We start from the raw sequence: 14,658 nt of genomic DNA, 5'->3' as shown, positions 1-14,658 counted from the left end.
AGAGGAGAGAAGAACAGGAGACAAGAGGAGAGGAGACGAGAGGAGACGAGGGGAGAGGGGAGGAGAGAAGAGGAGACGAGAGGAGACGAGAGGGGAGGGGAGGAGATGGGAGGGGAGGAGAGGAGAGGGGAGGAGATGAGAGGAGGAAAGGAGACAAGAGGAGAGAAGAACAGGAGACAAGAGGAGAGGAGACGAGAGGAGAAGAGGAGATGAGAGGAGACGAGAGGAGAGGGGAGGAGATGGGAGGAGAGGAGAGGAGACGAGAGGGGAGGGGAGGAGATGGGAGGAGACGAGAGGAGACGAGAGGAGACGAGAGGAGACGAGAGGAGACGAGAGGAGACGAGAGGAGACGAGAGGAGACGAGAGGAGACGAGAGGAGACGAGAGGAGACGAGAGGAGACGAGAGGAGACGAGAGGAGACGAGAGGAGACGAGAGGAGACGAGAGGAGACGAGAGGAGACGAGAGGAGACGAGAGGAGACGAGAGGAGACGAGAGGAGACGAGAGGAGACGAGAGGAGACGAGAGGAGACGAGAGGAGACGAGAGGAGACGAGAGGAGACGAGAGGAGACGAGAGGAGACGAGAGGAGACGAGAGGAGACGAGAGGAGACGAGAGGAGACGAGAGGAGACGAGAGGAGACGAGAGGAGACGAGAGGAGACGAGAGGAGACGAGAGGAGACGAGAGGAGACGAGAGGAGACGAGAGGAGACGAGAGGAGACGAGAGGGGAGGGGAGGAGATGGGAGGAGAGAAGAACAGGAGACAAGAGGAGACGAGAGGAGGAGACGAGAGGAGGACAGGAGAGGAGAGGAGGAGACTAGACGAGAGGAGAGAGAATCTGTTGAAAGATTCGTTTTCGACATCAAAGCACTTTGTGTTTACTACCAGACAAAGGTTTGAGGTCAGTATGACTGTGTTTTGTTTTAGAAAGCAGATTCACCATATGCTCCATTTTTATGAGATTATTATACGTAATGTATTTCTGTGATCAAAGCTGAATTTTCAGCATTATTACTCCAGTCTTCAGTGTCACATGATCCTTCAGAAATCATTATAATATGCTAATATTAGAATAATTTCTCCGACTGAGTCTGGTTTCTCCCAAGGTTTTTTCTCCATTTCTGTCACCGAAGGAGTTTTGGTTCCTCTGGCTTGTTTAGTTGGGGACGCTTAACTGATTGCACAGACACTATTGAAGAGAGCTGAACTGGATGATGACATCACTGAATCATCAATGCACTGACTTTAGCTGAAAAATGACTCTGTTATTGTCTTCTTACATTATTGACAAACTATTTTCCCGTTTGATACTGTAAAGCTGCTTTGACACATCAAGTATTGTATAAAGCGCTATACAAACAAAGGTGACTTGACTTGACTTGCTGCTCAAGAAACATTTCTGATTATTATCAATGCTGAAAACAGTTGTGCTGCTCAATATTTTAGTGAAAATCATGATGCATTTTATTTTTCAGGATTCACAGATGAACAGAAAGTTCAAAAGAACAGTATTTATGTGAAACATTTTATCTAAGCGTGAAGAATGTTTTAATAATCTAAAAAAAAAAGGTTTTCCACTATAAAGAACCTTTAGTGGTTTCATGGGTGTTAACGGTTCTTAATGGAACCATCAATGCCAATAAAGAACCTTTATTATAAGAGTGAACAGTAAAGTGACAACACACACACCTGCTCGAGAGAGAGCGAGAGACAGAGCAAGAGCAAGAGCGAGAGAGAGAGAGTCTATAGTAGAGGGGGAAAAACAGACTCCTCCCACAGTGAGCTGAGCACTCTGAAAAACACTATTGTCCGCACACACACACACACACCTGTGGAGAGATTGGCGTATCCCAGCGCAGTCAGGCGTCTCCTGTAGTTGTTGAGGAAATGTTCAGCTTCTGACATCACTCCATTACACCACAGCAGCAGGTTAGTGAAGACAGCGTGAATCACTCCAAACCTGCTCAACACACACACACATATCTGTGTTTCACATGATCGGATTCATCATGTGTTGCTGAGGCTATTTCATCAGCATCTCCAATTAAATTGCATGTGGAATCTGCTCCTGTGTGTCTAATGCTGACTCTTCCCAATCATATGCATGTATCATAATCATCACCTTCGAAAATCATGCATTTATTACATTAAATAGTGCATTAAGTGTACTGTAGAGTGAACTTCTTCTCATGCATCTGCAGGATTGAATCTCTGCTATTTGGTCTCATTTGGAATAAAAGCATCTGCTGCTACATGAACGAAGAGAAAGAAGCCTGTCTGTACCTTTCAAACGTTTCATATTTCTTGATGACATCTTTGATGTGGAACCAGAGGAAATGCACCTGCAATCAAGAGCAAACACATGGTTCCCTTCAGAACGGATCTGATCTGGATAATCACACGCTTGTCTTCTGTAGAGCTGCCTTACAGCTGGAACTGAATTTGATTCATAACTTAACTAAATTCATACTGTTCCTGTTTATTTCAGTCAGAAATGTTCTAAGTTTTGCTAATGTTATGAAAACGTTATTTGTGAATGTTCTCTTTTAAAATGCTTTAAAAACTTTTTTCTTGGTTAAATGAATGTTAAAGGGAGTGTTACTTTTGTCTGTTCTCTGAACGTTCCGAAACAAGTAGCAACATTTAAAAGATGTTAGAGAACGCTCCGTGAATGGTTTTGTGTTTTAACATTATTAAAGAGCCGGTATTTTTGAACGAACGTTCTATTAACGTTACTTTGTATTCGTTCCCTGTTATCCGGCTGAAGCTGCTTCGAAACAGTCCGTGTCTCGAGACAAGCGTGCCCTGACACCGGGCGCGTGCCAGATGCGCGCTCTCACCTGAGATATGGTGTGCAGCGCGTGCACGATGGGATAGACTCCGAGCACGGCGGAGACGCAGGAGTGATACCCGACGAAGTAGCCGATGCGGAACGCGTCCATGATGAGCGACAGCAACGCCAGCATCGTCAGCCCCCCTGAACACACAGCACAATCATTCACTCTCACGCTCACACAGCATGGCGTTCTGGAGCAGATGCGCTGCGTTCACCTCGGATCCAGCTGGTGCCGGCGTGCGCGTCCCTCTCCGGCACCGCGCTGCGCTCCCGCTCCCTCCGGATCATGTAGCAGAGCATCCACACGAGCTGCACCAGCATCAGCGCCGTGATGAAGGCCAGCAGGTGCTCCTTCTTCACCGCCGGACCGTGCTGCGCCAGCGCGAGCATCACCGACACACCGATCAGCAGCAGGTTGGTTCCGTACTGCGCGCTCAGCGTCTCCGCGTTCTTCTGCGGGTACTTCTTGGTCAGACTCACCTTGAGCTTGGAGAAAAGTTTCTTCTCCGCGTTCGAGGATGATGAGGAGGAGGAAGCGGGGCTGTACTTGTTCAGACACATGATGTCCAGGCCGCTGTGCTCCACCATGGTGCCGTCGATCAGCAGCAGCGGCTCCGGATGAACGCCGTCAGGGAGCCGCGGACATCGCCGCTATATACCTCCTACAAGGCGCAGCAGATTATCACGGATCGAGTTTCGTTCATCTGCGAGCTCCTGGAAAAGCGACGGTGCCAAGAATCCTGAGAAACACGCGCGCGCTCCTCACCGCGTCTCCACGCTTCTAGTCGTTCCTCCTCACGCCGCGGTCAGATGCGAAGCTCCAGTGAGCTTCAGGCTCTCGGGTTTCACTGGTCAAAGGCTCTTTCTTTATGGACGGCCCTTTGTTGACCGCAGACTCGTGTAACGGATGCCCAATCAGAAGAATGTGTTCAGCGTGAAATCTGCGTGCGGAATTAAAGTCGGATTGCGAAACGCGGCTGAAATCAGACGCAGCCTGTTCTGTTGAAGCGCTTGAAGAAAAGTTTACGAGAAGAAGCCGAATTGGACGGTGTGCTCGATTACAGAGGGACCCACAATTAGATGAAACCGATCCGGGCCAGAGAGCTCCAACAAAAGAGCTTCTATTATAACGGCTCTGACCTGCGCACAAGGCACCCGCATCAGCCTCGAGTCCTCCGCGCTGGAGCTGGTGCTGGAGCTGGTGCTGGAGCTGGTGCTGGAGCTGGAGCTGGAGCTGGAGCTGGTGCTGGAGCTGGTGCTGGAGCTGGAGCTGGAGCTGGGCTCCGCCATGATCCGGATCAAACGCTGCTTCCGCTGATCGACTCCGGAGAGCTTTGATGAAGTCTGACAGACGCGCTCATCATCATCATCATCATCATCATCACAGAGCCATTCTCTCGTAATGTCATCAGCGAGCAGCGCAGGCGCGTGCAATGAGACTGTAAATAACAGTGTTGGGGAACGTTACTTTTAAAAGTAATGCATCACAATATTGCGTCACTCCCTGAAAAAGTAACTAATTGCGTTATGGAAAGTAATGCGTTACGTTACTTCTGCATTACTTTTTCTCATCTGTGCTGGCTCGTTTTTCAGCAATTAAAAAAGGAAACACAAATGTTGTTTATATAAAGTCATTTTTGCTTATTAGTATGGTTGAACTGGATCATGGAAGGTCAGCAGCAAAGACTATGTTAATAAAATGAGCTTAAATACATAAAGGATATTTAATTATTGCAGGTTTGCGTCATATTCTGAGTTTGCATTCATTTTGAGGAACACTGCATGTGTTTTTGTGCAGCGAGACGAGTGAAGCTCTACAGAAGCATGTTCACACACAAACACAGCGCACCTGCACTCACTCCTGATTCTCTCACAAGCACAGGACAGCTTCAGCCAGGGCACGAGGAACACAGTCAGTCAAAATGTCATGTTTAATCTAATGTCACATGCCCTTTCTTTGTAATTAATGGTTACAATTAGTGAGATGCACGGTTCACACGACTGCACCTCAGACACTCGCTATAGTTTCATAAACACCTTAATGCTAATGTTTTCATGTGATAACTCCACTCACTCAGTCATTTCAAATCAAGAACATTTTACATATGTTACTCGCTTTACAAGTTTCAAAGTCAAAGATTCACAATTAAACAGAAGTGCTCAGTGTGTCAGAAACGCTCACCTGCAGCGCGGAGAGCACAGGTACGTCTGCGAGACGTCTGTTAAAGAGCTCTTCATCTGGAAAGCATCTGCTGTGTGCAAACATCTGATAGACGTCTCTGAGATGTCAGTTTTACATTCATTCTAAATCATAAACATCTTAAAGACGTCTTCTAAACGTCTATTTGACATCTGATAGGAAACATCCTATAGACGTATTGCAGATGAGCAAACACTCTAAAAAATACGTCTTGCATGGCTTTTCTTCAGGAACTATTTGAGTGAAATCCTCTCGGTGGTTCACATTACTTGAAGGTATGTCAATGTTCTCTTCTACAACCTCAGTTCACACCTGAAACGTGAATTTTGACTCCGTTATGAGCACCTCAAAAAACAGACAGACAGAAAATGTCATGTAATACAAACGTCTTTATTTCATCAGTTCATGTATTTGGTTAGTTACAGACGGACATTAGAACAGGGTGTACAACACAAGCGCCAAGTATCTTTAGTGAACCGTTTAAAACGGTGTGTTTGGAAGGTAATGTAAAGCAATTAGCATTTTTAGAAAACACTGCAATCAGCAGTCTACAGGACCTCAAAGAAAACCTCTCGTTCACCTCCGTCGGGCTGATGTTCAGGAAACCCTAAACAAAATATGAGCGGCTGTTGATTGGAGACGTCAGATGCTGCTGAAAGTCTCATTGTTCATTAAAGCGAGTCCTCGGCACTGGAATAAAGCAGAGGTCAGAGGTCAGAGACCGATCAGCTGACCTCTCTATCTGTCGCCGTCGGCTTCGTTACAGACACACGGAGACTCAGGTCATGATTCAGTGAGCTGCTGTTGATCAGAACTGATGTGTTTAATACACACACACACACTCAGACACACACTCACGCACTCACAGACAGACAGACAGACACACACACACTCACTCACTCACTCACTCACTCACACACACAAACTCACTCACTCACTCACTCACTCACACACTCACTCACACACTCACACACTCACACACTCACACACTCACACACTCACTCACTCACCTCACTCACCTCACTCACTCACACTCACTCACACACACACACTCACACACACAAACTCACACACACTCACACACACAAACTCACACACACTCACACACACAAACTCACACACACTCACACACACAAACTCACACACACTCACACACACAAACTCACACACACTCACACACACAAACTCACACACACTCACTCACACACACACTCACACACACACACACTCACACACGCACACACGCACACACACCGTGTGTTTCAGCCCAGCAGTGAGATCAGCATCACCACACCCATGAACTGAGTGAACAGAATCACTGGAGTGAAGAACGACCAGACGGGCCACAGAGCGATGTTCAAGCTGAAACACACACAACACCAGCGTATTCAGCATCGAGGACAAAAACACTGACCAGTCTCCAAATGTCAAATGTAAGAATTAACAGTTAAAATCCAGTCTAAATAATCAATAAATGAACACAAAGAAGAATTAAATTGAATCGTTTTAATTTATATGCGGTAAACCAAACAATATTTAGTGGGTGTATTTTAACATGTCAGATGCCATACGCAGACTCATCAATGACTCACTGAATGTGTTTAAACGAGACGCTTATTAAATCATCTGTCTGAACACTCTCATAGCAGGGTTATTACAGCTAACTAAAACCATTTCAAAATACATTTTTATTACTTGTAAAAATATTTATTAAAATTTTTTTTATTTCTACTAGCAGTCATCAAAGTAACATTTCTCATCTTCATAAAAAAACTAAAACTACTAAAAATGACGAAACAAGCCTATTTAAGGACCATTCATTGCATTTTAACAGGATTTCATGGCAAACTAAATATAATCACTGTAATATGAGAACATGATTATGCATGATTAGAATTGCAACATTAAAACGTGTGCTTTCAGTACTTTAGAGCTCATTTACATATAAAGAAATAAAGTGTTTTTGTGAAGAGTGAATCTGAATGATGTACACTAGCTCGTGCTCAGAATAGTTTCCTATTAAAAGTGTCATGAAACAATGTGAACCGTCAAAAAAACTCTAAATGAAATCTCAGTAATGAGATTCAGGGAGAAATGTGTTGAATGGTCTTAAAATAATGCAGAGCAGTACTGGTCATGGGTCGTGGAGTTCAGACCTGCAGGAGGCGGCGATGAAGGCTGCGGTGGAGACGGCGGGGACGGCTGGATACTCCTGATCATACTGCTGGATTCCTCTGAACCACTCCAGATACACCATACAGAACAACGCCAGAGACACACACAGCGCCAGCAGAACCAGAGCCACGCTAAACCACCAGCTGCAGCACAAAACCAGCCGTCAGACACCTCTGAGCAACACCTGAGCCACAACGCTAGTTACAACTCTATTAAATACAAAAATAACTATTATTTTGTCAAGGCAACATTTGTCATTTTCATTTAGTTTAACTTGATGTGCTAAAACAACTAAAATTAATGAAATAAATGAATGAAACTATACAGACGTTTAAAAAAAAAGACAACATTAAAATGACAAAAACTACTAAAACGTTAATGAAAACTTAAAATATAATTAAAACTCATTAATAAATTCTATAAAAAGCATCTCAATTATACTCCGCACCGTTAGTGACTCAAATGAAAGACCAGGAGATGAATTCACAAAAAATGTTTTTTAAACACACACTGTTTTCTTCACATTTAACTTAAGAATAATCTCTATTCCCAAAAACAGTTCTTAAGATGTGCTTGTCTTTTTTCTTAAAACAAAGCATACGAGCAAACTGATTTCCTGAAAATAATGTTATTTAAAATTATTGTAAATAACCAGCTAGTCTTAAATCACCAAAAATGCTTAATAAAATGAATTTATTGAACTGTTTCAAATAATAAACATCACAACAGGACTCTAGCTACATATGATACCCATGATTATAACTACTGCACGAGCAACATCATCACACCAGTGATCGACAATGTGAACAATTCTTTTTTAGAATTTTAGAACTGTTTTTATTTTTATTTATTTCATCTCTGTTTAAAATTCTTCTAAAAACATTTTCACTTCTTAAGTTTTTTTTTATTTATAAGATCTTCACTTCTGAACAATCGTACAAGTTTCTTAAAAGCCATCTTAAGAAATGTAATCTTCCTTAAGAAGATTTTCATGAATCCACACCAGACGCTACAGAGTAACTTCTACAGAGATGCGAGTTGCTGAAGAGTTGAATAGAGTTCATGGAGTTTCATTGTTTAACTGTGAAGGCGCGCGTGTGTGTGTGTGTGTATTGCGTGTTGTTAGCGTGTAGGTTCTCTCCTCGTAACCAGAGCTCTATAATCTTTATTGTAATCCAGGATAAGAAGAAAAGAACATATGAGAGAGAGAGAGAGTGTTTCAGCTGTTTGAGACCGAGGAGCTGTGATACGGTTAGCACTGCAATCTGACCACACACACACACTCAAACACCTTAGCACACACACACACACTCACACCTCAGCACACACCCACACACACACTCGCACCTCAGCACACACACACACACACCCGTCAGTAACAACTGCTGTCTGTGAGTCTGAGCAGTGACTGACAGTGCTAGTTATGGTCAAGGTTAGTAGTCACCTGTGAATGTCACTGTGGTTCAGAAGGACAGAGAAGAAATCCAGATAGTAGGTGAGAGAGACAGACGCCAGGATCCAGAAGACTGAGTGCCGGTTGATCCGAGCAGATGGTTTCACATCCACAGCCTCATCAGGACCAGAACCTGCACGATAATAAGATAACACAACATTAACAATAACATCAACAACAACACAACACCACAACAACAATACAACACCACAACACCTCAGCAACAACAACATAACACCACAACAACAACAATACAACACCACAACAACAACAACAACACATACAATACAAAACCACCATAACATCAACAACAACAATACAACACCACCACCACAACAACAACAATACAACACCACCACCACAACAACAATACAACACCACCATAACATCAACAACTACAACAACACAACACCTCAACAACAATACAACACCAACAACATCATAACATCAACATCTACAACAACAATACAACACCAACAACAACACACCACATCAACAACAACACAACACCACCACCACCATAACATCAACAACATCACAATACAACACCTCAACAAAACACCACCATAACAACACCACAACAACAACAACAACAATACAACACCAACATCATAACATCAACAACTACAACAATACAACACCACCATAACATCAAAAACAACAACAACAACACACCACATCAACAACAACAATACACCACCACCACCATAACATCAACAACATCACAATACAACACCTCAACAAAACACCACCATAACAACAACACCACAAGAGAGAGAGTGTGTGTGTGTGAGAGAGAGAGGGTGTGTGTGTGAGAGAGAGTGTGTGTGTGTGAGAGAGAGAGTGTGTGTGTGTGAGAGAGAGAGTGTGTGTGTGTGAGAGAGAGAGAGAGTGTGTGTGTGTGTGAGAGAGAGAGAGAGTGTGTGTGTGTGAGAGAGAGAGAGAGAGTGTGTGTGTGTGAGAGAGAGAGAGAGAGAGAGTGTGTGTGTGTGTGTGTTCTCACTCTGTTCGTCGTCTTCTTCTTGTTCGTTTGTCTTGAATCGTCGCCTCACGCTCATAAACTCACCGGACTCCGCCATGATGGCCGGACGACGTCACATCCCGGCGACGCACGGATTGATGACGCACGACGCTCGTTTCACTTCTCCTCCGCAAACCGGGCGTTTCTTTAAAACAGCCCCAGTTCTGTCCGCAGTGTTTAAACCCTGGATTACAGATTACACCGCAGAACGTTTAGCTCAGTCGAAACTTCTATCTAGTCAATTTGCCATAGAAAGGAAAAGTCAATGTTCCTATTTAAAATAACCACACTGTCATTGTGACCAAAGGTGTTTTGTATGCATAAGTCCTGGCCTTAGAAATGTGCATCTGCACCAGGTGGAGGTACCTCAGCTTCAGAATGAACAGGATGAGACTAGAGTCCTGATATATACACACATCTTTAATACTAATGGTGAAATAAAGGATTAGGTCTGTGGAGGATGGTCAGCTGCACAAGTGAAGGAGGAATGAAACTAGCCCTACACTCCTGAAGCACGGCTCAGTGTATTAATGGGCGATAAAGATGCACTCTGGGTTGAGTGGAGAGGGATTTTTACCAATAATTCACACATTAAAAACATTTCAGGTAACATATATTTTAGACACAATGTTGCAGTTGTTCCACGCAAATAAGCACTGAGACTGATCCTTCAAAGCAGCTCTACAGAAGACAGCAGAGTCATTATTCAGATCAAGTTAGTTTTAATGGCTGTTTTGATGAGTTAGTTAAGGTCGGTGGATTTTATAAAAATGTAATATATCTCCCAAACAGAAGGATTTCATAAAGTGGTGACGTGTAAACGATGGAAACTCACAATTCAGCCTAATAAATGATTCATCGCTATCCAAACCCTGAAAACAACTAAAGTAAATGAAGAAACAAACATTTCCATTAGTCAGCATTGAACTGTGCTCTAATATATGTGCGTATACGTATGCAGAATTTCTCCAATCATTCAGCACTCATAGACTCCGCCCCTCAAGCTCACGCTCATTTGCATACACATGAGAGAGCCACGCCCACATCTCAACACCCAATCAACAACCGATGCACAGAACCAAGTCCCGCCCTACGTTTGTTGTTTTTGATAATCCTTTACGCTCAGAAGTGCATCACAATATGAAAGCATAGATCTGACTCCACTTTAACAAATCTAGAGTCTATTTCAACAAAGACATTACATTTAGTCATTTAGCAGTCTTTTTTATTTTATTTATTTATTTGAGAAAATTAGAAGCCAATATATGCTAAACTTTAGTTGCACTGATGTGTGTTTGAGTTCAGCAGGTCAGCAGCACAGGTGAGCACAGGTGTGGAGTACTGTATCTCTCTAAACACAGCTCAGATCACGTTCCCTGCCAGCTGGAGCCCAACCGATCCAAACACACCGAGAGAAACTGCAGACGGAGCACATACTGCAGCAGCATCTCAGACACTAAACCAGCGCTCTTCTCTCAGTCTAGTGGACAGAAAACATCCAAAGAGTTGCTTTTATGGCACTCTCTGTAGATTTCAACCTTTAAAGAGTTTTTTCTCTTACAAACAGCAAACGTTACAGTTTTATTCCTCTCTATATTCTGAAGATTTGTTCATATTTCTGATGGTTTCTGGCTCCTCAGAGCAATGATGGATGTCCAAATCATTAAACCTCATCTAGAAGAGACAAGACCGACAGAATCTACAGTAGAGGAGCCGTAAACCTCTCCTGAACGACAATGTAACCCAATAAATGTAGAAGTCTGACTGAGCGCTGCTGTCTGAATTACATACGAATGCAGTGAGGCCTTCCAATATCCAAAGATTATTCAAGTTAATCAGCCAGACGTTAAACAGCTCTCTAGATGTGCAGCGATTAGCTTACCAGCACCCGGCTCTTATCTCCAGCACAAACCAGAACTCAAACAGAACCTGGATTGTGTGTGTGCATCCGTGGCTTTATGAGAGTATCATGTTCTGAGCCGAGCTTCACGCTTCATAATGCCGCTCATTCACATCTGAACATCAAACTTCCCTCAGTGTGTGTGAGATATTCTGAGAAAAAGCTGAGCGCATTTGATTCTCACCCAAACAGAGAATAAAACCGGACTTCCATTTCCTGCTGCTGCGGTAAACCTGGTTTTCTGCTCCTGTTTCCCAGAGGCCTCTGGGGCAGCGATGAGGAGAACAATAGAGTTCTGTGAGGACGCTTTATCAGAGACATATACCTTACATACTGCACACACACACGCACACACTCACTCACACACACACACACACACACACACACTCACTCACTCACACTCACACTCACACACTCACTCACTCACTCACTCACACACTCACTCACTCACTCACTCACTCACACACACACACACACACACACACACACACTCACTCACTCACTCACTCACTCACTCACTCACACACACACTCACACACTCACACACTCACACTCACACACACACTCACTCACACACACACTCACACAGCCACACACACACACACACACACACACTCACTCTTATTCTTATGAGGTTCCATTTATGAGGTTCCATTTGTGTCAAAAATGAGTCGACTGCTTTGTGTTTTGTACTATACATTTGTCTTTGTCTACAGTCATTGCCTACTTGTTCAGGTAAATCAGTATATGTAGGCGTGTATGTTGTCTGTTGACGTCGTCTTAATCTGTCGTCCTGCCTGCTTTTTCTCTGTCGTTTAATTACTGTCGTCCCTATTCTCGTTTTGTTCTGTCATCTTATTCTGTCGTCCTTACTGTCGTCCTTACTGTCATCTTATTCTGTCGTCCTTACTGTCATCTTATTCTGTCGTCTTATTCTGTCATCGTTACTGTCGTCTTATTCTGTCGTCTTTACTGTCGTCCTTACGGTCGTCCTTACTGTCATCTTATTCTGTCGTCTTTACTGTCGTCTTTACTGTCGTCCTTGCTGTCGTCCTTACTGTCGTCTTATTCTGTCGTCGTTACTGTCGACACTGTCGTCCTTACTGTCGTCTTTACTGTCGTCCTTACTGTCGTCTTGTTCTGTCGTCCTAACTGTCGTCTTGTTCTGTCGTCCTAACTGTCGTCTTATTCTGTCGCCTTTACTGTCGTCTTTACTGTCGTCCTTACTGTTGTCACGGGGCTGACGAGACGTGGGACGTGTGGATCCATCTGCAAGCTTTATTTAAAGAGACGTGGTATAACAGGCAGGGTCGAGCAATGGCAAACAGGTATATGGTGGGCAAAACACAAGAATAGTCCTAGGGCTAGCGTAGGTCACCGATTGGCAGACAGAATCACAGGGGCGAGACGAGAGGGAAAATCCAGGAAAACAGGCAAAGATTAGAAACCGCAAAAACAGGCAAGGCAAAACAGGGAAAACATGGAGACTCGGAAAGGGGTACAGGCTACCAGCGGTGCATCCCTCACACTGGATACCAGACTGGGATACCGAAGGACTGACCTTGAGAATCTGGGTGTGACAGACAGGACGTGACATGACTCTGGATGATCAGCTGTGATGCAACGTGATTCTGGATGAATAACTGAGGCGTGACGTGACTCTGGACGAACAGTTGAGACGTGACGAGACTCTGCACGAACAGCTGAGACATGGCGAGACTCTAGAAGATCCGCTGTGACATAACGAGGCTCTGGCAGCTCAGCTGAGACTTGACTGGACTCCTGATGATCAACTGCGACTTGACCTGACTCATGGACTCATGAAGATCAGCTGTGACTTGACTTGACTCCTGAAGATCGGTTGTGACTTGACTTGACTCATGAATATCAGCTGTGACTTGACCAGACTCAGGATAATAAACTGTGACTCGATTTGACTCATGACAATCAACTGTGCCTAGACTCGACTCAGGAAGATCAACTGTGACTAGACTTGACTCAGGAAGATTAGCTGTGACTTGACTTGACTCATGATAATGAACTGTAACTTGACTTGACTCATGACGATCAACTGTGACTAGACTCGACACATGACTATCAGCTGTGACTTGACTAGACTCATAAATATCAGCTGTGGCTTGACCAGACTCAGGATAATAAACTGTGACTCGATTTGACTCATGACGATCAACTGTGACTAGACTCGACTCAGGAAGATCAACTGTGACTAGACTTGACTCAGGAAGATTAGCTGTGACTTGACTTGACTCATGATAATGAACTGTAACTTGACTTGACTCATGACGATCAACTGTGACTTGACTAGACTCATGATAATAAACTGTTACTTGACCTGACTCATGATGATCAGCCATGAATTGACTAGATGCTGTTGTGTCCGCCATGTTGTGAGTGTGCTCCGCTGTCGCTGCCATCTAGTGAGCGTGCTCTAGTGTGGCCGCCATCTTGCGATCAGGCTCCGCTGCCGCCGCCATTTCGTGAGCGTGCTCTGGTACAGCCACCACTTCAGTCACACACATTGTCGCGTTCTTCCTCTGCGACACCCACAGTAAATACAGATCCGACAGTCAACAAAGCATAATCCATGAACTGAGCGAGTGATGAACGTGGACCCTCACGTCTAAGCTCAGATCGCAGAGGTTGATTCAGGCCATCACAGAAAAACTCTATCAGAAGACAGTCTGGTAGATCAGCATAATGTGCTATGGCTAGAAATTCTCTAATATAGTTCTCCAGCGATCGCGGGCCTTGTTTAAGGGCTAGTAATATTCTTGCAGTGTCCATACCTGGCCAGATTCCTTTAGAAAAGCTGCTGGATCCTTGTGTGGCTGAGTATTCTGTCACGGGGCTGAAGAGACGTGAGACGTGTGGATCCATCTGCAAGCTTTATTAAAGAGACGTGGTATAACAGGCAGGGTCGAGCAATGGCAAACAGGTATATGGCGGGCAAAACACAAGAATAGTCCTAGGGCTAGCGTAGGTCACCGATCGGCAGACAGAATCACAGGGGCGAGACGAGAGGGAAAAATCCAGGAAAACAGGCAAAGATCAG

The 14,658-nt window shown here is 44.2% G+C and overlaps 2 protein-coding genes across 4 annotated transcripts in view; both read right to left on the bottom strand.

Moving 5' to 3' along the window:
* otop1 (otopetrin 1) overlaps positions 1–4,001 on the bottom strand; it is a 10,463-nt gene extending 6,462 nt beyond the window's left edge. Inside the window, exons 1-4 of the mRNA XM_016255999.1 lie at positions 3,052–4,001; positions 2,841–2,977; positions 2,284–2,342; positions 1,830–1,960 (exon numbers count right to left, since the gene is read on the bottom strand). Coding sequence (XP_016111485.1) covers positions 1,830–1,960; positions 2,284–2,342; positions 2,841–2,977; positions 3,052–3,424 — 700 coding nt within the window. The 5' untranslated portion in view covers positions 3,425–4,001. The remainder of the gene's footprint in view (positions 1–1,829; positions 1,961–2,283; positions 2,343–2,840; positions 2,978–3,051) is intronic.
* Positions 4,002–5,400: 1,399 nt separating this feature from the next.
* tmem128 (transmembrane protein 128) lies at positions 5,401–9,806 on the bottom strand. 3 transcript variants are annotated; one of them, XR_001606952.1, is made up of 6 exons: positions 9,668–9,806; positions 8,656–8,797; positions 7,193–7,354; positions 6,291–6,398; positions 5,771–5,837; positions 5,401–5,643 (listed from the first exon to the last, which is right to left on the bottom strand). XR_001606952.1 is itself a non-coding variant. In XM_016255994.1 (5 exons), exons 1-4 carry the CDS (start codon positions 9,741–9,743, stop codon positions 6,299–6,301), a joined length of 480 nt encoding a protein of 159 aa, XP_016111480.1. In that variant the 5' UTR covers positions 9,744–9,806; the 3' UTR covers positions 5,402–5,837; positions 6,291–6,298. The 3 variants fall into 3 exon arrangements, 2 of the variants coding, with proteins under 2 accessions (XP_016111480.1, XP_016111481.1); XM_016255994.1 differs by having other exon boundaries at positions 5,402–5,837; XM_016255995.1 differs by lacking the exon at positions 5,771–5,837 and having other exon boundaries at positions 5,403–5,726.
* Between the last annotated feature and the right edge of the window lie 4,852 nt (positions 9,807–14,658).

This window comes from Sinocyclocheilus grahami, unplaced genomic scaffold, assembly GCF_001515645.1.
Source record: "Sinocyclocheilus grahami isolate Dianchi unplaced genomic scaffold, SAMN03320097.WGS_v1.1 scaffold1386.1, whole genome shotgun sequence".
NCBI classification, from domain to species: Eukaryota; Metazoa; Chordata; class Actinopteri; order Cypriniformes; family Cyprinidae; genus Sinocyclocheilus; species Sinocyclocheilus grahami.
This window is presented reverse-complemented; position numbering and strand designations above follow the sequence as displayed.